Source organism: Maniola jurtina, chromosome 27 (assembly GCF_905333055.1).
Source record: "Maniola jurtina chromosome 27, ilManJurt1.1, whole genome shotgun sequence".
NCBI lineage: Eukaryota > Metazoa > Arthropoda > Insecta > Lepidoptera > Nymphalidae > Maniola > Maniola jurtina.
In genome coordinates this window covers 5,667,486-5,691,312 of record NC_060055.1, presented here as the reverse complement: position 1 = coordinate 5,691,312, position 23,827 = coordinate 5,667,486, and the positions used below count along the sequence as shown (strand labels likewise).

The following is a 23,827-nucleotide window of genomic DNA, read 5'->3' as shown; positions in this document are numbered from 1 at the left end:
TAACTAGGGGAGAGTTGGATAAATCGTACCAGTTTTCGTATAGGTATGTTAGGTAGGTAGGTAGGTATCACCTTAATCATAACCAATGATAATTTTATTTCCCAGTACTGATATGTTCGCTCAAAACATGTGATTTTCTAGAGGCAGTCAAATGGTCCAATTCAGCAAACCAGTTGGGTATTTAAGTATATTGTACCATAGGTATGGAGAATTAGACCACTAAGAAATAAAGTGATATGTGTGCCTCAGTCTGACGAGAACTACCACTACCTAATACTTACAGCCAAACGCTGTCAAAGTCAAAGCCTTTTATTCAAAACTAGCTAGGATTTTAAAAATCCTGTGATTATTGATTTTCCGGAGTCAAAATATCCTGTATCACTTTCCAGATCTGTAGGAACTAATATACTTACTTATAAAAAGAAACGTACGTTGCTACGTGCTTGAAGAACAAACAAACAAACTAATAAACCTGTTCGCGATGATTCTCTATTAATTTAATTCGAGAAAATACAAGTTAGTACAATAAGCGCATCAACACAAAGGACTGTCTGTTTACGCCGAAAAGAACAATAGGCCAGCGTTGAAAACACTCCAGAAACGTAAACATCTATTGTCTGCGGGTTTTTATGACCCACTCGAGGTGTCCAGAAAAGTCGTAGAAAGAGATAGGCTTATGCGAAAGCAAAGGACAGACGGAGCCTCGGATTACTATATAAACGGACGTTTTCGGCGACGGACCAGTGTGTGTATACTCTTAACAGTGAAAAGTGCTGAGAACACAACAGTGGACTCTTAAGTGAAATTAAGTGTAGTGAATTAGTAAAGTATTAAGTGTAATTAGAAATATTGTTGTGTGTTGAATAAACGTGATTTACCTTAATAAGTGTTTCACTGTAGTTGTCGCACGTACCTTGACGTACCTACCTACCCGCCAGTTATAAGGTTACTTAGTGCTCAGTGCGTTATAATTGGTCCTTCGAAGAGCCGGATCGGGTTATTGTAGTAGGTAAACCAGGTGAGGATGCCGACAACAAGATCAGAATCACGCTCAAGGATTACGGCGGAAACCATGGCGAGAGATGTGACTGTGAGTATACCAGTCGAGTCTACAGACACGTCCACTACCAGTCAATCTACGTTAAGGACACCTCCGCCCTGTGTAAACGTCAGAGCAGTGGGGTCCCCGGTGCAACAGATCGGGGACGTAATCAGGGGGAATACAGACCCTGCCCCCACAGAGGGGGGCATTCCGGTATTCACTTCTGGTACTATCGACGTTTCACCGAATGTTGAGCCTTCTGGATCATTCAGGATGAAAGACAAAATTAAGGAATCACGTCAACAAGCGCTGGACGTACGAAGGACTTCTTTGAACCCTTATAAGTCTACGCGTGCGGATAACGCGCACCCGTTGCCGAGGAAAGAGAGGTCCGAAATTGAAAAAGAGTTAGCGCAGAGGGAGTATGAAACCGCCAAAGCCCGTGAAAAGCTGGCTCGAGCGAAATTATTGGCATTACAGGAACAAGAGGAAACCGAAGATGAAATTTACGAACAAGAACAACATGTCGAAGAATAGGTAATCCAGGCTTCAGAAGAATTTGAAAATAAAAGTCAGCACCAGGCGTCAAGGCAAGATGAAATATCGACGGTACAATTACTTGTACAGGAAATCAAGAAGTTAAACGAAAAAGATAGAGATATTGTAGAGTTGCCTTCATTCAGTGGTGCAAGTGCAGAGTGGCTAAATTTCAAGAAAGCTTATTTTGAATCAGCTGAGAGCTTTTCCCACGCAATGAACCGAGCGCGCCTTCGCAAGGCTCTACGAGGAATTGCCAAAGAGGCAGTGGAAAGCTTGATGAATAGCGTTGATGATCCAATGATCGTAATGCGGCACCTTGAAGATAGATTTGGTAGACCTGGATCTTTAGCACTAGCCGAGTTAGAAAAAATGAAACGGATAAAACCAGTGAAAAATGATCCAAGAGACATTTGCAGATTCGCCAGCCAGGTAAAGGCCTCTATTTCTGTCATCAAAACCTTGAAGAAACCACAGTATCTTCACTCACCAGAAACTTCCAAGTGCATAAGGGAAAAAATGTCAGTGAACATGTTCGATAGATACGTCGCCTTTTATAGCCGATACAGAGATACAGAAATAGCCGACCTAGAAATAATCGATTTATTTCTTACCGAAGAAGTACAGAATTATGGAGTTTTCGCTCCACCTGAAATTATTGACACCATAAAGCCGCAATATGCAAACATGAGAAGGATAGTTCACGCTATGTTAGAGCCAGAAGAGAGAAAACAAGAATCACCGTCGACGAGTCGAGAAATAGCCATTCGCACAGTTAAGAGTGCATGTAACTTATGTGATGAGAATCATGGCCTATTAGAATGCAAGAAATTCAGAGAAGCAAGCGTAGATGAACGATGGGAAATTGCGAAGAAAGCTAAGATATGTTTCAAGTGCCTTCGTTACAGACACCAGAGACTGGACTGCAAGGCTCCACCCTGTAGGAGATGCAGGAGATACCACCATGTAGCTCTTCATTCTGAAAGACCCGCACCAGCTGCAGTCCAGCAGAAGAACGAGTCGTGCAACAATGTCGACTACGAAGATGAAACATATAACGATGAAGATGGGTATTTTGATGATGAACCAGAAGAGAAAATTGTATCCATCAATACCACAGTGACTAAAGGAAAGGTGTATTTGAAGATGGTGCCAGTGAACCTATATGGCCCAAAAGGAAAAGTCCGAGTGTTAGCATTGTTAGATGAAGGATCTACAATTACACTGGTAGATTCCTCGATTGCAGAGAAGATTGGAGTTGAAGGAAAGAGAGAACCATTGACAATAGAAACGGTTGGTGGAAAAGAATTGAAGAAGAATAACTCCTTGAAGGTCAAATTGAAAATAAAAGGCGTCAACAGTAGAGAAATAATGACAATGGAAGCCAGGACAATGGACGATTTGAAGTTGTCAGAACAAAAAGTTGATACAGACGTAATAAACAATTGTCCTCATTTAGTAAAAATCAGAAAAGAACTCGTTTACACCGGTGAAAAGCCTAAGCTTCTTATAGGACAGGACAATTGGGGATTGATTGTCACAAGGAAACTATTAAAAGGAAAGGCCACCAAACCAGTGGCATCACTTACAAGACTAGGATGGGTTCTGCATGGATTTGATACAAGTGCTAACGCCGTAGTTAACTTCGTTAACCACTGCCGAACTAAGGAAGATGAAATAGAAGAAATCGTCAGAGAACACTTTAAACTGGAGTCTTTGGGAATACAACCTAATTTGCCGAGTAATGACAGTGACCGAAGAGCCTTAGAAGTTTTAGAGAGTACCACGAAGAAACTACCAAATGATCAATACGAAACAGGACTCTTATGGAAAAAAGAAGATGAAACTCTACCGAACAATTATCATCAAGCTCTTCGACGACTTATGAATATTGAAAAGAAACTAGACCGAGACGATGCATTAAAAGAATCTTATACAAAGCAAATAGAGAAGTTGTTGGAAAAGGGTTACGCAGAAAAGGCCCCAGAAAATACCAGTAGCGGGAGAACCTTTTATCTTCCTCATTTTGCAGTCGTTCATCCAATCAAGAAGAAGCCAAGAATAGTGTTCGATGCAGCGGCAAAATTTGAAGGTAAAAGCCTTAATGATGCGCTACTAGCAGGACCGGATTTACTTCAATCCCTATTTGGAGTTTTGTTACGATTCAGAGAGGGTCCAGTAGCAGTGGTGGCCGATATTCAAGAAATGTTTCTAAGGATAAAGATAAGAGAAGCGGATAGAGACAGCCTTAGATTCTTATGGCGTGGAGAAGATAGAAAGAAGAAACCTGAAGAATATCGGATGACTTCGGTAATCTTTGGAGCTGCATCGTCTCCAGCGACCGCCATATACGTCATGAATAAAAACGCTAAGGAATACGGAAAATCTTTCCCTGAAGCAGTGAAAGCAATTGAAAAGAACCATTATATGGACGATTACCTGCAAAGTTTCAGGACCACTGAAGAAGCAAAGCAAACGGCAGCAAAAGTGAAAGAAATTCATGAAAAGGCAAGTTTTCACTTGAAAGGCTGGGCTAGCAATGATGCGAGAGTAATTGAGGAATTCAGAGAAAAGATACAGAATGATTCTTTAGAACTCACGAAAGAAGAAAAAACTCTTGGTTTAAGATGGTTGGTGAAAGAAGATGCATTGGCTTTTAATGTTGGTTTACGAAATACCTCGGAAGAACTCATGAATGGGACAAAAATTCCCACCAAACGAGAAGTAATGAGCGCTGTCATGTCAACATTTGACCCTTTGGGATTTGCGACACCTGTATTGATTCAGGGGAAGAAATTAATTCAAGATATTTGGAGAACGAAAATTGACTGGGATGAAAAAATTCACGAAGATCAAGTGAAGTCATGGTTGAAGTATTTGGAAGAAGTATCCACTCTAACAGAATTAAAAATCGCAAGATGTATCTCGCCGTACTCGCAAGAAGGAGAATTACATACCTTTACAGACGCAAGCGAAGAAGCTTATGCCGCAGCCGTGTATTGGCGGACTATAGGAACTGATGGGAAGATACACGTTACCCTAATTGCAGGGAAAGCAAGGGTCGCACCGACGAAACCCATTTCGATTCCAAGGCTAGAACTGCAGGCTGCTTTACTAGGGACAAGGTTAGCAGCGACAATAGAACGCGAAATGGATCTACGTGTGCTAAAAAAAGCATATTGGACCGACTCAAGTACAGTGTTGCAATGGATTAAATCTGATCCTCGAAAATTTAAAACCTTCGTAGCTCACCGGCTGGCTGAAATCGAAGAATCGACGAACGTTGGAGAATGGAGGTGGGTGCCTACTAAAGAAAATCCAGCCGACGATGCGACGAGAGGGACGCCAAATGACTTTGACCAAGCAGCAAGATGGTTCCAAGGCCCCTCTTTCTTGCGCAAAAACGAAAATGAATGGCCTGTGAGAAGATTTGATAAAACGAATGAAAATCTGGAAGAGAAAGAAATAAGGCAACAAGTTGGAACGATAAAGGTACCAACGGTTGAACTACCAGATCCAGAAAGGTTTTCAAGTTGGATCAAGCTGCTTCGAGTTACTGCGAGAGTTATTCAATTCTTGGATCTGTTAAGAAAAAGAAAGAATGAAAACGTTAACGCTGCCAGGCGCAAGGACGAGATATGGAGACCAAACGAAAAACCCCAGAAAAAGAAAGATCGAATAATCATAGAAACAAAGAAGAAAGAGAAAATATATTTCATTCCTTTAGAAGAAGAACAATTGAGAAAGGCGGAAGCATTTTTGATAAAAAGAAGTCAAATAGAAAGTTTCAATAAAGAAATTGAATGCTTGAAAAAGGAGATACCGTTAGAAAAATGCAGCCGATTAAAGAAGATAGACGTTTACCTGAACAGTAACGGAATAATTAAATTAAGAAGTCGAACAAGAAAATTCTCATGTAGGAAAACCAACCCACCAGTACTGGATGGAAGACATAAAATTGTTCGATTAATTGTTGAAGATTATCACAAACGATTCTTGCATGCAAATACGTTAACGGTAATGAATGAGATAAGACAAAAATATTGGATTCTGGGATTAAGATCTACCGTTAAAGGAATTATTCACGGATGTCAGTGGTGTAAAGTAAAGAAAGGCATGCCAGAGACACCACCAACTGGAAATTTACCAATCGAACGAATGCAGTATCATCAATATCCATTCTCCAGCTCAGGTGTGGACTATTTTGGACCAATGACAATCAAGGTGGGAAGAAGGATCGAGAAACGCTGGGGAGCGTTGTTTACGTGTCTTACAACCAGAGCTATCCATTTGGAGCTTGTTCCATCGCTAACGGCAAGCTCGATGATAATGGCATTACGTCGAATGGCAGCACGGCGGGGAATGCCCAGAACTATTGTAAGTGATAATGCGACAAACTTTATTAAAGCCAGCAAAGAACTAGAAGAAGCTGCTGCAGAAAGAGGAATCAGATGGAAGTTCATACCTCCCGGAACTCCAAACATGGGCGGTGCCTGGGAAAGGATGGTTAGGTCAGTGAAAACAGCTTTGGCTGCAGTTTTAAACGAAAGAAACCCTCCTGAAGAAGTTTTGCACACGTTGATGACGGAAGTAGAACATATAGTAAACTCACGACCACTTACACATCTTAGTACAGACCCAGATGACGAAGAAAGTTTGACTCCTAACCACTTTCTTTTAGGGAGATCAAGCGGAATAGAAACCCCAGGAGAATTCAACGACCACGAACTTATCGGAAAAGCGAATTGGAGAACTGCTCAGAGACTAACTGATCATTTTTGGAAAAGATGGATTGACGAATATCTACCCACCTTAATGCCTAGGAAAATTACTGGGAGGGAAACAAATGACCCACAAGTAGGCGATATTGTATTGATAGTAGACTCAACACTTCCACGAAATACTTGGCCACGAGGGAAAGTGACAAAATTGTATCCTGGACCAGATGGGAGAACGAGAATTGTAGACGTGCAAACTACCGGAGGAATGCTAAGACGTCCTAGCCGTCGAGTCATCGTGGTGGTTCCTACAGAATCATCGCTTAAAACGTGAGAAGGTGCTTTGGCACCGCGGGGAGATTGTTCGCGATGATTCTCTATTAATTTAATTCGAGAAAATACAAGTTAGTACAATAAGCGCATCAACACAAAGGACTGTCTGTTTACGCCGAAAAGAACAATAGGCCAGCGTTGAAAACACTCCAGAAACGTAAACATCTATTGTCTGCGGGTTTTTATGACCCACTCGAGGTGTCCAGAAAAGTCGTAGAAAGAGATAGGCTTATGCGAAAGCAAAGGACAGACGGAGCCTCGGATTACTATATAAACGGACGTTTTCGGCGACGGACCAGTGTGTGTATACTCTTAACAGTGAAAAGTGCTGAGAACACAACAGTGGACTCTTAAGTGAAATTAAGTGTAGTGAATTAGTAAAGTATTAAGTGTAATTAGAAATATTGTTGTGTGTTGAATAAACGTGATTTACCTTAATAAGTGTTTCACTGTAGTTGTCGCACGTACCTTGACGTACCTACCTACCCGCCAGTTATAAGGTTACTTAGTGCTCAGTGCGTTACAAAACCAACAAACTTTCGCATTTATACCTAATCATTAGATAGGTATGGGTAGTGAAGTACTTAGTGATATTGTGAGCCACTGTACTGCACTTTTCGATTGTTGATTACTGAATTTGACAAATAAATTGACGTAGATAATGGTGATAATTGATTAAAGATAAGGTACCTACTAGAGACTCATAACCATCACCATATTTACCACCATATTATTGTAAAAGTAACGGTAAGAAATTCTATAAGTCCATACGATGCTTCTCTATATCATAGGTATAATTTTATTGGTTTATTAGGTAGGTAATTAGTACTTGCCCTATCGGCTATCTTAAGTAAGTACCTATAGGTATACCTACCTACCAAAGTAAGAGAAAAAAAACCGGTCAAGTGCGAGTCAGACTTGCACAGTGTTCCGTACCATCGTACAAGATATAGGTACCTAACTCCGTTTCGTAAACACATTTTAATTTTTTTTTGCATGATATACCTACCTAAGCACAAATTCAAGGATTTCGGATTTATTCCTTTACTTGTGTTATAAGACCTATCCACCTGCCAAGTTTCATGATTCTAGGTCAACGGGATGTACCCAATAGGTTTTCTTGACAGACACGACAGATAAACAGACGGACAGACAGGCAGACAACAAAGTGATCGTATAAGGGTTCCGTTTTTCCTTTTGTGGTACTGAACCCTAAAAAAATGACAAAAATCCATGAGAACAAATTCAAATTTCAGCATAAATATTGAACCTAATAAATAAAACAAACAACAGCGTATTAAATCAAGTGTCATTCCTAACTCGATTACATGAAACGAACTCGAAAATGCACGACCGAAACTGACAGTCGCAGGGGAATATCGGAATAATTCGTTCTCATCACTACAAAGCGCTAATGAAAGAAAATTACTCGATAAAAAACCTCCATCCCTATTAAAATCGACCAATAAAAACCACGGAACCATGATTGCGGGGCGTGACTGCACTCATTACTTACATCACTAAGAGTTTTTAACGCAACAACAAAAATGTAGTCATCTCTTTCATGCGTATAAAAGTATCGATTGTTAGAAAGGGATGGGGTATTAGGTTGTTATTAGAGTCTGTACTCGGTAGTCGGTTTTGTCGAATATACAGGCTGTTTTAATATTTAATTTCATGGTGATATTAACGTTGTTATGAATAAGTTGATTCTATTATTGCGGATTTATGTGGGGGCGCTGTAATGGCTCGGAATTGGGATTAATGGCGGGAAATGTGATTTATAAACTAAATCGCTTGTTATTATTAAATTTGTTTTGTGTTTGTTAATGTTTATGGGCTATTAGGCATAAGTGTCCCCCGGTTTGTAGGTTTATTCATTAGTATTACTTACCTACTAGATGCTATGCTAATAAGATAAAAAAACCTATGCTACTTTTATGGCAGAGCCACGCAGAGCCCAGTCCGATAGAGTAGGTAGATACATGCCTATTTATAGTCGCCATCCTATATTCCAAAAGAGTTATCGCCGAAAAACATGTTATTTAGAAAAACCGATGTTTTCAAAAAAGCTCGCGTCGTAGACGGTATAAGCAAACTAAAAACCTTGGTCCTAGAATGGGTACTCGTAAGTACGGGTATTCTTAGTATTCTTTTTTAGAAACGTTAGGAAGGATTTCCAGAATCTAGGCAATTATAAAGTGCTTTTTATACCTAAGTGAAGCAAGGCTCATTTTGTGGTTAAGCTGTTATCACAAGATTTTTTTATTTCTTAGGGTTTCTTATTAACAAAGTTTTTTTAATTCAAATTTTTCTTCACATAGATAAATTAGATATCTACCTAACTTACTCAGAATTTTGTAGTGAGTAGGTAAGTACTAAGTAGGTACGTAGTAGGTACCTCTACTTACCTACCAACTTCCTCATAAGCTTAGTGCTATCTATATAGGTACCTACCTACCTACATGATATTTTTTCTTTCTCTCTCGTCTGGCTTTACAAAGATTAGCCAATGGCAAGTTTGTAGTTATTTGTAACAAGTTAGTTAAACTATACAAGTACCCCGTCTGTGCCGGCGCTCGCCGACATACGCACGGCACCACAGCCCCCTTAGAGCGCTTTCCAGTCAGTTTTAACAAAAAAAAAAAAAACACTCCAAAAAGGCAGAGCACGCCCACCAGCTAACACCAACACAGACGAAGTCCTACATGATATTTAGACACTAGACCAAAATATAACCTAGTCGAGTCTCGTGCTAAGTTCTCAGCAGCCATGAATTAGCTTCTCAAATTGGGTCCGTTCGCCGCATTGTTATTTGGCCATAAACTGCGAACAATAGATCATTATCCATTTAATGTGCGCCCGTTATGTTCAAACGGCGGGATCTGCACGAATTTATGCATTATTAATTAGGTCTGCCTACTTTTTGCGGTATAAAGACGCAAAGTTAAAAAAAAACATGATTTAAAATGTTTTTTTTTGTACTACTTGGAAGCTGTATCGCAAAAAAACGTAAGGCACTAAGTAATCACCATGGTAGAGAGTTAAGTAAGGACGTAGGGAGGTAGGTAGGTATAGCTACTTACTATAAGTAAGAGTAAGTAAATAAGTTGAAGTAATGTAAACTTAAAATTAAAGCTATGAAGAGGGTTCCAGACGCGCCCTGGTCTGGAAGAAGCCCGCAACAAACTCAGGTGGGTTCTTTCTATTTATTTCACAGCGCATGAATTCGTGAATTTTCAATAAGGTAGGCAATTTTTACCTTTATTTCTAGGGTTTTTTTTATCTTGATTTTAGGGAGTTTTTTCCATTTGGAAAATGCCACTCCGTAAGGCTACATTATATACCTACTTAACAACTTATTTGCGTAAGGCCTTCTTGTACAGCCGTAACCGTGCCCTAGCCTCATCCGACGGAGGTTGGGATAGGGCACCGTTACAGCCGCCGAACTGGCGAAGAATGGGGAATCTATTGCATATCTCCCATCTCTCCGCCTCGTTCCGCACACATTCCGCCAATACATGGTGTACGTCCTCCGGTCTATCACAATCGGGACAGTCAGGTGATATGACTTTTTTCATTAAGTACCTAACCAAATTTATTTAGTGGAATGTACCCGGAGCGAATACGCATCAAATGTACCTACACAGTCCTTTCTATTTAAGGAACAGTTGCTAACCCAAGATGTAAGAGGCTCCTGAGTCCGACTGAATAGTACGGTACCAGATACCTTTGTCTCCGTACCTCAAAAAGAAAAACGGAACCCTGATAGGATCACTTCATTGTCTGTCTGTCTGCAAGTAAGTAGGTATACCTAGCAAGGTGCGCTGCAAACAAGTCTAGCTCAATCAATATTCAAGAGACACGAGTCATCTGCATTTCCTATCAAGTTCTTTTCAGTCACTCGGTTGACGTTTGGCGCAAGGCAAGACAGTTTCAGACACTTTCGACATTTGGCTCTAGACGGATTCAGAACAGAAAATGTCTTATTGTCACTTTGAAGAACGAATCGTTGCCTCCAGTTTAATATTTATGCTTTTTATTCAAATTATGGCGCTATTCTTGCCTCCTGGGGCGCTATGCTGAGTCCTGTTCAGAATATTAAGCAATTTGTTTAAGTACTTACCTACCTTATTAATTTTTACAAAAATAACTTCACTGAAGTGTGCTTCAGTAGATAATTAGATATGGCTTCATTTCAGTTTAGTCGGTAGGTAGGTACTTACACATGCGTGTAAAAATGATGCAATAGGAAGGTAGGTAGGTACATCTTAATAAACATAAGTATACTTACAATAAACAATTTTGCAGAGATATAAACTGAAATTAGGTTCCTACCTTAAGTTTACTTATCAAACTAAGTAGGTACTTATCCTACTTACTCGTAGATACCTCAGTGTAAACTTAACCATCTACCATTTCATTTTGTTAAAAAAAGTGGCTGTGGAGTTTAGCGGCTCTCCTCAGTAGAATCTACTTTCTGAACCAGGTGGTAGAGTCATGACATATCATGAGTGGCATATGAAATAAAAAATAAATTTCATTAACCTATACCTAGGTAATTAGTTCTGTAATAAAGTTAATAAATACAATAGAATCAAGAGAAAATGTTAAGAATGTTCGTAGGCACTAAATGAAACTCAAAGTAGGTTGGCACCAATGTCATTTTATTCATAACTCATCCACAAGACAATTCCACCGCAACAAACCATCAGCACGACAAATAGCCACAATCAATGTGAGCGAGCTAACGAGGGTGGGGGGAGTTAAGTGGTGGGGGGAACGACAAATTGCTCTCTAATGACTGCCGAGCTCACTTTGGCTTGGCGAGATGAATTGAACAACTCTATAATCTAGGAATACCTACCTATTCTTTACTCATACCTTTATCTTTAAAGACTCAAGTGTATCTTTTTGTGAGAAATGATCATTTAAGTAGGTAAGTGGATTCGAGATTAATTAGGTAAATATAGATAAATAGGAAAGTAAAAAAAAAGGCGCAAGATAAGTTTGGGGAAAAAATCACCCAATGACCGCCAAACTTCAATTATCTACTAAAGTACTTAGGGATATAAATAGAGCAATTAGTAATTAATTTTATCGTAATATAGAATTCTACGTATTTTCCTTTTAAAGCTAAAATAAAAATGAACAATCAAAGTGCACATCTAAAAATGTCGTGCCAGTAGAAAAAGAAAAACCCCGAACGCAGCATGAGACGATAAACTTATTCAAAGTGCAGACGCTGGCAAAACATTTTGATCACCACCAATTACCAGTGTACTAAGCGGTCACAAATATCCATATCCCTATCCCTTTTCCACATAAAGAAAATGTACGTTCATCTCTTTCTAACCGAATCGTAAACTGTTCTTAATCATTTATTACACAGGTCTAAAAAGCTCTATAACATCTTAACTCATCAATCGAAATTGTACTTTACGTAAAGTAATAATAAAGTTTAAAATTTAATACGTAATTCTATACAACTACGCAAAAAGTTTGCCGATGTAAAATAACCGCTATTAGTATTAAAAATACAGATGAAAATATTTAAGCAAACTGATGGCGTAAGGCGTTTTAGAATAAGACCTCTTGATAGTAACAGTGGTATTATTACGATAGTAATAAAGCTTATGTTCGCTTAACCGACTGAGGCATTAATAAAATAAAATTACACTTCGTCTACACCCCGTATGTAGGCGGGGCGACGACATTCGACAAAATGAAACTCGAGTACATCACTACGATGCCGCGGCGAACGCACGCATCGCGCGTTCCAAATTCGAATTTGATTTTTTAATTCCGTGTGTTTTTGTGGACAGTGATATATAAACTTTTTTAGTTCTTATAAAATTGTGCAATGGAGTCGGAGTTAGATTCACAGACTAAAAAAAAAGCGCCAAAACCGTTTTCGATAGAATCTATAATTGGTGACAGAAAATCTCCCGAAATAGACATAGAGAATAACATTTCGGAGAGTTCCAGACATTCAGATGAAGATGAAGAACGATCAGAGAGATTTAATAGGATGCGATGTTATTTTAATACGCCATTTTTGCAGCAGAACGTTAATTTTCCTTTTTTGTTGGGTTATCCTGAGCCGTGGTTGTCGAGAGTCTTTGGTGCCGTTCCGCCACAGATAACGCAGGAGAATAGAGAAGAAGAGAAGAGGGAGAGTCCTGTTAGTGTTGGTAGTGAATTGGAAAGTGATGGGGCGGAAGATAATACACAGGGTAACTAATTATCGAAATTATTTTTATCGATTTTTCTTATTAATAAAGAAAGAATCACTGGCTTGGTATCTGGTACTTATTTTTTTTGTTAAATCGACAATTTAAAGTCAGCAAACTTAAAACTTAAGTACCTACCTACTTATAGCGAAGGTGGATTTGACGAATTTTGGAAGAAACTCTATTTTTAAAAATTCCTTAGAAATAATTTATTTTTGACATAGGTAAGTACCTAGGCATTATCCTAAATCACCCCAATAATCTATACCTATACTTACCTAGGTACCTACTTCTCTTAAACCGTCGATCCAGTTAATTAGGTAGGTACAACTAGCCTAAGCTTTTAAGGCCTAAGCCTAAAGTTCCTAGATCTTTCCGCATACAACTCGACTATCGCTAGACAAATAAATTTAACGTTTTAACATATTTTCTGTAATTTTTTTTTTATCACAACCTTAGGTTTTATAATTATTGACCATTGAAAAATCGGCCCTAAGAGAAAGAGATTTCAGTTCTTACGTAGATACCTACTTAATGCTATTTTATAACCGGGACCGACGGCTCTTCGACGCACGGAGGCGATGAAAAGAGTCGGACCCCCAAAGTCGGTACGTATCGTGCGTGATTCGGGAGATAGGTTTGCGCTTACCAAAATCACGCATCCATACTTAATATTATTATAAATGCGAAAGTGTGACTGTCTGTCTGTCTGTCTGCTACCTTTTCACGATTCTGACGAAAGGTACAGCGTTGCCTTATATCCCGGGGACGGACATAGGCTACTTTTTATCCCGGAAAATCAAAGATTTCCCACGGGATTCCTAAAGACCCATCCGCTCAACCGATTTGTATGTTTGGTACCGAGGTAGCTTGCGTCCATGTTATTGACATAGACAACTTTTGATCTCGGAAAACCAAACAGTTCCCACGGGATTTCCAACAACCTAAATACACGCGGACGATGCGCGGGTATCCTCTAGTACTTAAATAATAAAAAACGGGAAGTATTTATCCAGTAATTCCGTAGTCAATGCCTACTTACACACAGTGAAAGCATCAATTTTCTCCCTGTTACGGTTCATGATATAGCAACCCGCTAACAGACAGACGGACGGATAGTGCCGGAGACTTATTCCAGTTGGGTAAATCAATTAAAGGTTTCTTACGAAAAATTATTTTAATATCAGTCAGTGAAGCATCAGTGTAGAACCAACCAATATCAAATGAGCTCAGTGACTATCATTCAGTGTTAGACACTGAGTTAACCCTTTTAAGAATCACCCCGCTGTGGTTCCTAGTCTACTGCCCTTTTTTCCTTCTTGCCATTCTATGAAAATTTCAATATCTACCTACTTACTTAAGTATTAGGTCAATGACTTCTAAAGGTACGGTTCACGAGATACAGCCCGCTGACAGACAGACAGGCGGACAAACAGCGGATTCGTGTGGCGGAGGTAAAGAACCCTTAAAAAATATAGAAATTAAGAAAACTGACCCCTAAAGTCTCTAGGTCTCTCTCTCTCCTATTTTCAATAACTGCCAAATGCTATTAATAAATCTACACCTATTCACTGTTCACAGTATAATGTGCTTACCTACTCTATAGTAATCTCAACAACACAACAATAAATAATCTATTTCATGCTTATTATCTTTTTGAAATCACACACAAAAATTAATATCCGTGGCTGTATGATTAGTGACGCTTGCTTTAAAAATTAAAAAAAAATTCACGCCACTAGAACTGCATCTGTAGCGTGAAATTGTCATTTGACATTTCTGATTTCTGAACGGAATTGCTGGTAATCGTTTACGCGCGAAATGGCGTAATAAGTTGACAGCTGTCAAGTGATAGGGCAGAGGTCCTGTCGAGAGTTATTTATCGATATTTTTTATACCCTTCTGGGAGCTTCCCGATTTTAATAATTGGAATGACGTCATTCCACCCGCAAGTGTGAAAGAAACCATCGTGAGGAAACCTGCATGCCTAAGAATTCTCCATAATGTTCTCAAAGATGTGAGAAGTCTGCCAATCCGAACATGACCAGGCTATAGCCTAGGCCTCAGTTGTTAAATTGCTGACATGATGTAATGTAAATGTAAATGTAATTACGTAAACTTAAAACTAAAGCTGCAAGGGTTCCAAATGCGCCTAGGTCTGAGAAGAGCTCACAACAAACTTAGGTATCGTAGGTTATTTATTATTTCATATTATGTAGGTACTTACGTCGTTTGCTAAGATATTGCAATAAGCATAGTAGGTATAGCATAATAATAAGCATAGCATAAAATAGGCATATGTAATACTAAATAAAAAACGGGTCAAGGGCGAGTTGGCCTCGCACACGAAGGGGTCCGTACCATTGTTTTTATAGCCGCAACAGAAATATAGGTACCTACACTCTGTGAAAATTTCAAGTCTCTACATACCTACTTATTACGGTTCATGAGATACAGCCCGCTGACAAATCGACGGCCAGCAGAGGCTTAGGTCTTAAAATCTTAACAGAGTCCCTTTGGACACTTCGGGTACGAACCCCTAATGATACTTACCCTCGACTTTATCAGCATAGATTATTTGTGAAAAATCCCGTGGTAGTTCTGTTTTAGGGTTCCGTACCTCAAAAGGAAAAACGGAACCCTTATAGGATCACTTTGTTGTCTGTTTGTCTGTCAAGAGAACCTATAGGGTACTACTGCCCGTTGACCTAGAATTATGAAATTTGGCAGGTGGGTAGCTCTTACATTATAAGTAAAGAAATCTGAAAACCGTGAATTTGTGGTTACATCACAGAAAAAAAATTAAAATGTGTTTCACTTTTAAAAGTAAGATAATTCTATACCAAGTGGGGTATTATACCTAATCTGAAAGGGCTTTACCTTTAGATTGTAAAACAGAATTTTGTTTATTTTTATGCGTTTTATGCATAATAATTTTTAATTTATAGTACAAAAAATGTCGAAAAAATACCCGAGTACGGAACCCTCGGGGCGCGAATCTGACTCGCACTTGGCCGGTTTTTTTCAGGGATTAAGTATAGACTATGCCCGTCTCCGTCCTGAAAAGGTAAAAGACAGACTGACGGACAGACGTGCTTTTGCATTTAGATATACCTAATTAAACGTACGTATGGATTGAACATGTTTCTATTCCTATAAAATTACTGCCACCAATAAAGAGTCAGAAATCGGAACTCCAAAACAAATTCACCAACTTTTCACCAAACATATTTTATTTTATCACTCGTATAAAATCAGGATTTTGAATTTCGAACGAATTTTTCCCGCGTGAAAAATTTAAACCGATCCGAACGTGACCGCAATATTTAGTTAGTGACTAGTGACGTCCGCTTATCGAAATTTACCGATAAATATCCGATTCGAGCGAAACTGCATATTAAAGGTTCACGGGCGATTTAACTTCGCCGACTGACTTTCGAATGCACTATTTACGAATTCGAATTTCAAATTCAGATCGCGCCTCGGCCGGCGGGAACTCGGCTTTATTCGTTTACAAACTTATCTGACCTCTCTATTTTTTGAGTTACCACACTTATTTTCAACGTTTTAAAGGCGAATTTCGCTTGTTGCGATGGTAAATAAATTTGCATTACGTTTACAATTCATTTGACGCGTTCGATAACTGTCAATAGACGTCGTCGCGGCCGTAAGAAATGAACTAAATAAATGTGTTTATTCGCTAAAGGGTCCTTTTATCGGCGTTTTTTCATGGAAATTCGCACAGACGAATGCTTAAGTTATTTAACGATTGACATGTTGACACACCACTTGTTGGAAATTCTGAGAATTTTGTCTGATTACTTTATTATGTGTTAAAACGTTAAAGCTATTGAATCGCGGTGGAAATTTATTTCGTTTGTTTTAATTTATACTTAGATAAATAAGTTTTGTTTTTCTCTTTTCAAAAATTAACATGTTGGCTTCTAAGTTTTTATTTTGTCAAAACTTGAACTAGGTAGGTAATTAAGTATCTATAAGTAGATAGGTGCTAAAATTACAAAAGTTTCCGAGAGATCTTTTTTTTTTTTCTCTCTTCTGGCTTTACAAAGATTAGCCAATGTCAAGTTTGTAGTTATTTGTAACAAGTTAGTTAAAATATACAAGTATGGACCCCGTCTGTGCCGGCACTCGCCGACATACGCACAACACCCCTTTAGAGCGCTTTTCAGTCAGTTTTAACAAAAAAAAAAAACACTCCAAAAAGGCAGAGCACGCCCGCCAGCTAACGCCAACATAGACGAAGTCCCGAGAGATCTCATAAATCTGTAGAAATTCTGAAGCTTATAGGATCACTTTGTTGTCTGTCTGTCCATCAGTTCGTCGTGTCTGTCAAGAAAACCCATAGGGTACTTCCCGTTGACCTAGAATCATGAAATTTGTTAGGTAGGTAGGTCCTATAGCACAAGTAAAGGAATTAATCCGAAAACCATGAATTAGTGGTTACATCATTAAAAAAAAAAGAGTGTTTCAATTTTCAAAGTAAGATAACTAGGTAGGTATATCAAATGGGATATCATTTATGAAATAGCTTTGCCTGTATATTCTAAAACACAACTGAAATTTTTGATTTATCGTGCAAAATGTCGGAAGAAATACCCGAGTACGGAACCCTCAGTGCGCGAGCCTGACTCGCACTTGGCCGGTTTTTATGGATGGACGGCCATGTCCAATCATAGCGCTCGACAGCAAGAAGGCGGGGTGCTGACGACGCAGCGTCCATCGCTTTTTATTTGCTTTTTATCATCGATGCTTTTTATGCTTTTTATCCGTTTGATAACTATGACTCAATAACACATCAATCACCGACAAGGAAGTGACTGACTTCGTCTGTGTTGGTGTTAGCTGGCGGGCGTGCTCTGCCTTTTTGGAGTGTTTTTTTTTTTTTTAAACTGACTGGAAAGCGCTCTAAGGGGGTGCCGCGCGTATATCGGCGAGCGCCGGCACAGACGGGATCCACACTTGTATAGTTTAACTAACTTGTTACAAATAACTACAAACTTGACATTGGCTAATCTTTGTAAAGCCAGACGAGAGAGAAAAAAAAGGAAGTGACTTTTTATCCGGCTGCTATTTTCTCGCTCCTACCGTAATTGTGTCAAATTATCTCCAAACTAGATGATGTCCGCGACTTCGTCTGCGTGGATTTAGTTTTTTTTTTTAATCCTGTGGGAACTCTTTGATTTTCCAGGATAAAAAGTCTATGTCCTTCCCTGGGATGTAAGATCAAAATCGGTTAAACTGTTGGACCGGTGAAAAGGTAGCAGACAGACAGACAGACAGACAGGAAGAAAGACACACTTTCGCATTTATAATATTAGTATGGATTAGTATGGATGTAAGTTAGTAGGTACAGCGCCTACCTAACTAGATTTTTTTATAAGTTTCAAAAATGTTTTTAAATTAAGTTATGGATTTCAGTTTTTTTGCTTTATTTATGCTGTGAAAACTTGAGTCTTGCTAAAATTCATGATTATAGGTCAACGGGAAGTACCTACCTACGCGTTTGAATCTCTATAAAACCGTATAAAATAAGAAATTCTGAAGTTCTTATAGAATAATATTCTTTCAAATGACACTTTTGTTACGAACGGACGGCCATGTCCAATCATAGCACTTGACAGCAAGAAGGCGGGGTGCTGACGACGCAGCGTCCATCGCTTTTTATTTGCTTTTTATCGTCCGTTTGATAACCATGACTCAGTGACATATTAATGGAGCTTTTAGTTTTTTTTTGAGAAAAACATTGATGGATGTATGATTATATTATGAGTCTTCTTTAATAATTGTCCTACGGCTGACGAGGCAGCGACTAGCTAAGCTATCGACCATTTTCTCCCCCAAGAAACTTACTTAAGTATATCTACTTATCTTAAAATCGATGTGTGATTTCGTGATAATAATTTAAAAAAAATATTCATATTCATATTCTTTATTTTGCATTACACATGAGACTCTGGAAGGGTACCTACCTATGGCAAAAAATATAGGTAGATACCTACATTAGAAAATTGTTACATTTAAATTCACATAGATAAGTAGATAGGTAGCTAATATTTACAACATTCGTAAATTAAATTAAAATAAAAACATTAAAATTTACATAAGCAAATGCGCGCTTAATTTCGGTGAAAATCATTAAGCCTCTTACTCAAATACTGCGCGGATCGTGGAGGGAAGGGCCAACCGGTATATCTTCGTACCGGGGATCTCTTTCTCTCAATGATTGGTATTTTACCAAACAGATTACCAGCAAACAGATTGCCCATACGTGCGCCTGCAATTTCGGTGGAGCGTACAGCGTAAAAGGCCGGCAAGGTCCAAGGGCAATAGTCAGTGCGACTCGCACTTTATTAAGTAGTAGAGGATGCTCGCGACTTCGTCTGCGTGGATTTAGGTTTTTAAAGATCCCGTGGGAACTCTTTGAATTTCCGGGATAAAAAGTAGCCTATGTCGGTCTCCGGGATATAAGCTAACCCTGTACCTTTCGTCAAAATCGGTTAAACTGTTGGGCCGTCAAAAGGTAGCAGACAGACAGACAGATAGACAGACAGACAGACAGATAAACAGACAGACAGACATACTTTCGCATGTATGTATGCATGTATTTAAGTATGGATAGCCTAGCGGCAAAATTATCCCGCCACTACACACTCACTTCTCCATGCTTGCCAAGTCATTTCTAGTTTTACCTCAACTTGTTTCTCTTTAGTCATCAGAGGTTGGACAAGTGCCTAAACATATAAAACTATTTACTGACTGACTGACTGATCATCAACCCACAGCTGATATGAATAAATAATTAATATGAAGTTTTCTCCCTCAGGTAATGACTCAGAACCAGACCAAGAAGATGGCACAGATACTCCTCGAGAGAACAAAGCGAGAAGAAGAAGAACAGCCTTCACCTCAGAACAGCTCCTTGAACTGGAGAGGGAGTTCCACGCCAAGAAGTACCTCAGCCTCACAGAACGGTCACAGATAGCAGCTGCGCTCAAACTGAGTGAAGTGCAGGTAATACACTTTCGCATCCTAGCATACTCTAGAATTTTATTAGAATGCGACCAGGAAGGCGGCACATACACCCCACGAGACAGCAATGTGTGAAGAAGGCTGTGCATTTCTTTCTAGCAGCAGCTTTGAAACTGAATAAATTGCAGGTAGGTCGTCCTGGCATGCTCCAGAATCGCAATCACCCAGATTGCAATTCTGGAGCATGCCAGGACGACAAATAACTCTGAACCCGAATAAGAAGATACTCCTCGATAGAATAAAGCGAGAAGAAAAACAGCATTCACCATAAAACAGCTTCTTGAACTGGAGAGAGAGTTCCACGCCAAGAAGTACCTCAGCCTCACAGAACGGTCACAGATAGCAGCTGCTTTGAAGCTAAGCGAAGTACAGGTAATCTACTTTCTTATCCTAGCATGCTCTAGAATTTTGTCAGAATTCGACCAAGAAGGCGGCACATATTATACTCTCCACGAGAGAGTAAGATGAGAAGATAGTGGTGCATCTCTTTCTAGCGACAGCTTTGAAACTGAGTAAAATGCAGGTAATTATCTATTTCCTCAGTCTGGCATGTTCCAGAATTGTATCTGGGTAACGATTCAGAACCAAACCAGGTAGATAGCACAGATACTCCTCGAGAGAACAAAGCGAGAAGAAGAAGAACAGCCTTCACCTCAGAACAGCTTCTTGAACTGGAGAGGGAGTTCCACGCCAAAAAGTACCTCAGCCTCACAGAACGGTCACAGATAGCAGCAGCGCTCAAACTAAGTGAAGTGCAGGTAATCCACTTTCTCATCCTAGCATACTCTAGAATTTTATTAGAATGCGACCAGGAAGGCGGCACATACACCCCACGAGACAGCAATGTGTGAAGAAGGCTGTGCATTTCTTTCTAGCAGCAGCTTTGAAACTGAATAAATTGCAGGTAGGTCGTCCTGGCATGCTCCAGAATCGCAATCACCCAGATTGCAATTCTGGAGTATGCCAGGACGACAAATAACTCTGAACCCGAATAAGAAGATACTCCTCGATAGAGTAAAGCGAGAAGAAAAACAGCATTCACCATAAAACAGCTTCTTGAACTGGAGAGGGAGTTAAACGCCAAGAAGTACCTAAGCCTCACAGAACGATAGCAGCTGCACTCAAACTGAGTAGTGCTGAAGTGCGGGTATTTTTTTATTTCCTCGTTCTGGTATTCTCCAGAAATAGTCATCGTCAAGGCCTGCATCCGTAGGTAGTTGAAATTCTTCTGACATGTACGAAGCGATTTGCCTTCTCGTTGCTTATTCGAACCGCTAGGATATGGAACACCCTTCCAGCATCAGTTTTACACTCCAGTTTTAATATAGGTGCCTTCAAGTCAAGAGTGAATAGGCATCTTCTAGGCAAGCGCGCTCCATCTTAGGCTGCCAGCAGGTCTGATTTCAGCCAAGCGCTAGTCTATAAATCTATATCTATATTTACTAATAAATAAAATTGGAGTGTCTGTCTGTAATTTCGAAATAACTACCGCATATTAAGGTCATATGGTTATTTGAACGATACTATAACTGAATCACACGTTTTTAAAATTTTTGTCTGTCTGTCTGTTTGACAAGGCTAATCTTGGGAACGGCTGAACCGATTTTGACGGGATTTTCAGAGACAAGTAGAGAATTGACCAGGGAGTAACATAGGCTACTTTTTTAACCGACTTTCAAAAAGGGAGTTGTGTTTTTCTACCTATGTACACCAAAATCTCCGAGATTTCTGAACCGATTTGTGTCATTTCTTTTTTAATCGATAGAGGAACTTTGCGACATTGTTTCCTAAAAAATTTGGAGTCCAACTCCTCAATCCTGATGCTGCAGGGGATCTGACCAATCCACGCGGGCGAAGCTGCGGGCATCAGCTAGTTATTAAAAAAATAAAATTGCAGCCATAGACATAACAGTGCAACTTAGCAAGTTCCTTGCGTCATAATTAATGTGCGCACAATTTAGCAACGCTACAAATTACAATGCAGGGCGCTAAATAAAGTCAATAAATGCGCAAAACTTTTAACGAGTTTAATTTTGTGATGCAAGTCATCTTTCCTTTGTACCTACAACACGTGCAATACTTAGTATCCTATTAATGCGTACGTACTACTTCTACACTAATATTATAAAGAAGTTAACTTTTGTATGGATGTAATCTTAGCAAACCGTTTCTAAAAATTATTTCATAATTAGATGGCTATATTATTATCCCCAAATGCTGGCTTCAAACTACGCCAAAGTCGCGGGAAAACTAACAATAAGTATTATAAAATACGGAGGTGTTTCTCTCTTACCTTTACACGATCGCTTAAGAGGGGTCTCTCCGTCACTCGCTCCATACAAACCTAGTTCCAATTTCATTTGAATATAAAGCAACCAAAGTCCATGAAATTTTGCAGACATATTCTAGAAACTAATATTTATGCCTGTGGTTTTCCAGATTTCCGTTGAAATATTCGGTTTCAAAGTTACGCAGTCTTAAAAATTCACATACAAATCTTTGAGCCCCTGTAATTTTAAACTTTACAATTAATTCGTGAAATCTAACAAACTTTATCCATGAAACATTTTTGTTTCAGGTAAAAATATGGTTCCAAAATCGTCGAGCGAAATGGAAACGCGTGAAAGCAGGCCTCGCGTCGGGCAGCCACGCCGGGGGCAAAAACACCGGTACCAAAATAGTAGTACCAATCCCCGTCCATGTTAACCGGTTCGCAGTCAGAACACAACACCATCAAATGGAGAAGCAAAATCTACAGTATAGACTAGATAGAACGCAGCCTCTACCTGGCAGTCTCCTTCAATCACAGACTTCAGCCTTTTTATCCGCCTCAAAAACCGATAATCGACAAGAATCGATAAACGTAAACCCGCTAAGTCACAACACTATTTACGATGCAAGGTTACTGACACCAGCTGTCAATTTGAGACATTACCCGAATCAGAATATACAAAATGGCCGACACAGTTAGTTTTATAAGATTATTTTTATTTAAGTGATAAGTAATTGCCTAAAGTTTATTTGTATTATATAAAAATGATTAAAGATTGTGTGATAAAAATTTCGTATTTTATTTCAATCTTTAGTTTTAGTCTATCCAGGATTGAACCCAAGACATCTCTTTTGCAAAGCGTCATTGTTTTATTTCGCACAAAATAATTGAACACTATCTAAAAGAAACAAATTATCATTTAGCTAGCAAAGAATCGAAAAGAAAAACACTAGTAGGTAGACTAAGTAGCAATACCCGTCCATGTTAACCGATTCGCAGTCAGAACCCAACACCATCAGATGGAGAAGCAAAATCTACAGTATAGACTAGATAGAACACAGCATCTACCTGGCAGTCTCCTTCAATCACAGACTTCAGCGTTTTTATCCGCCTCAAAAACCGATAATCGTCAAGAATCGATAAACGTGAACCCTCTAAGTCACAACACTATTTACGATGCAAGGTTACTGACACCAGCTGTCAATTTGAGACATTACCCGAATCAGAATATACAAAATGGCCGACACAGTTAGTTTTATAAGATTATTTTTATTTAAGTGATAAGTAATTGCCTAAAATTTATTTGTATTATATAAAAATGATTAAAGATTGTGTGATAAAAATTTCGTATTTTATTTCAAACTTCTAGTTTTACTAAAACATAATTTTTAGGGTTCCGTAGCAGGTAAAACAAGGAACAAGGAACTTTTGTCCAGTCCGTCTGTCTGTCTGTCTGTAACAGTTAAAAGTAAACTAAGTACCTATATCTAAGAGGTGTAAAGATGAAAAACCTGTTACAGCTATACAAAGATGGGCTTGACGAATCTATACGGGTTTCATATTTTACTACGGAATCCTAAAATGAAAAACGTTGGGTTTCTGTCTTGGGAAACCTAGGATTCGAACCCACGTTCACCAATAA

General features: G+C 39.1%; 2 protein-coding genes across 2 annotated transcripts; both read left to right on the top strand.

Annotated features, from left to right (window-relative positions):
• The first annotated feature begins 1,888 nt into the window (after positions 1-1,888).
• On the top strand, positions 1,889-6,631 carry LOC123878946. The gene has a single exon (XM_045926323.1). It carries the CDS (start codon positions 1,889-1,891, stop codon positions 6,629-6,631), a length of 4,743 nt encoding a protein of 1,580 aa, XP_045782279.1.
• Positions 6,632-12,378: 5,747 nt separating this feature from the next.
• On the top strand, positions 12,379-23,522 carry LOC123879216 (homeobox protein GBX-1-like). The gene is made up of 4 exons (XM_045926830.1): positions 12,379-12,866; positions 19,708-19,895; positions 22,492-23,051; positions 23,214-23,522. Exons 1-3 carry the CDS (start codon positions 12,494-12,496, stop codon positions 22,882-22,884), a joined length of 954 nt encoding a protein of 317 aa, XP_045782786.1. The 5' UTR covers positions 12,379-12,493; the 3' UTR covers positions 22,885-23,051; positions 23,214-23,522.
• The last annotated feature ends 305 nt before the right edge of the window (positions 23,523-23,827 follow it).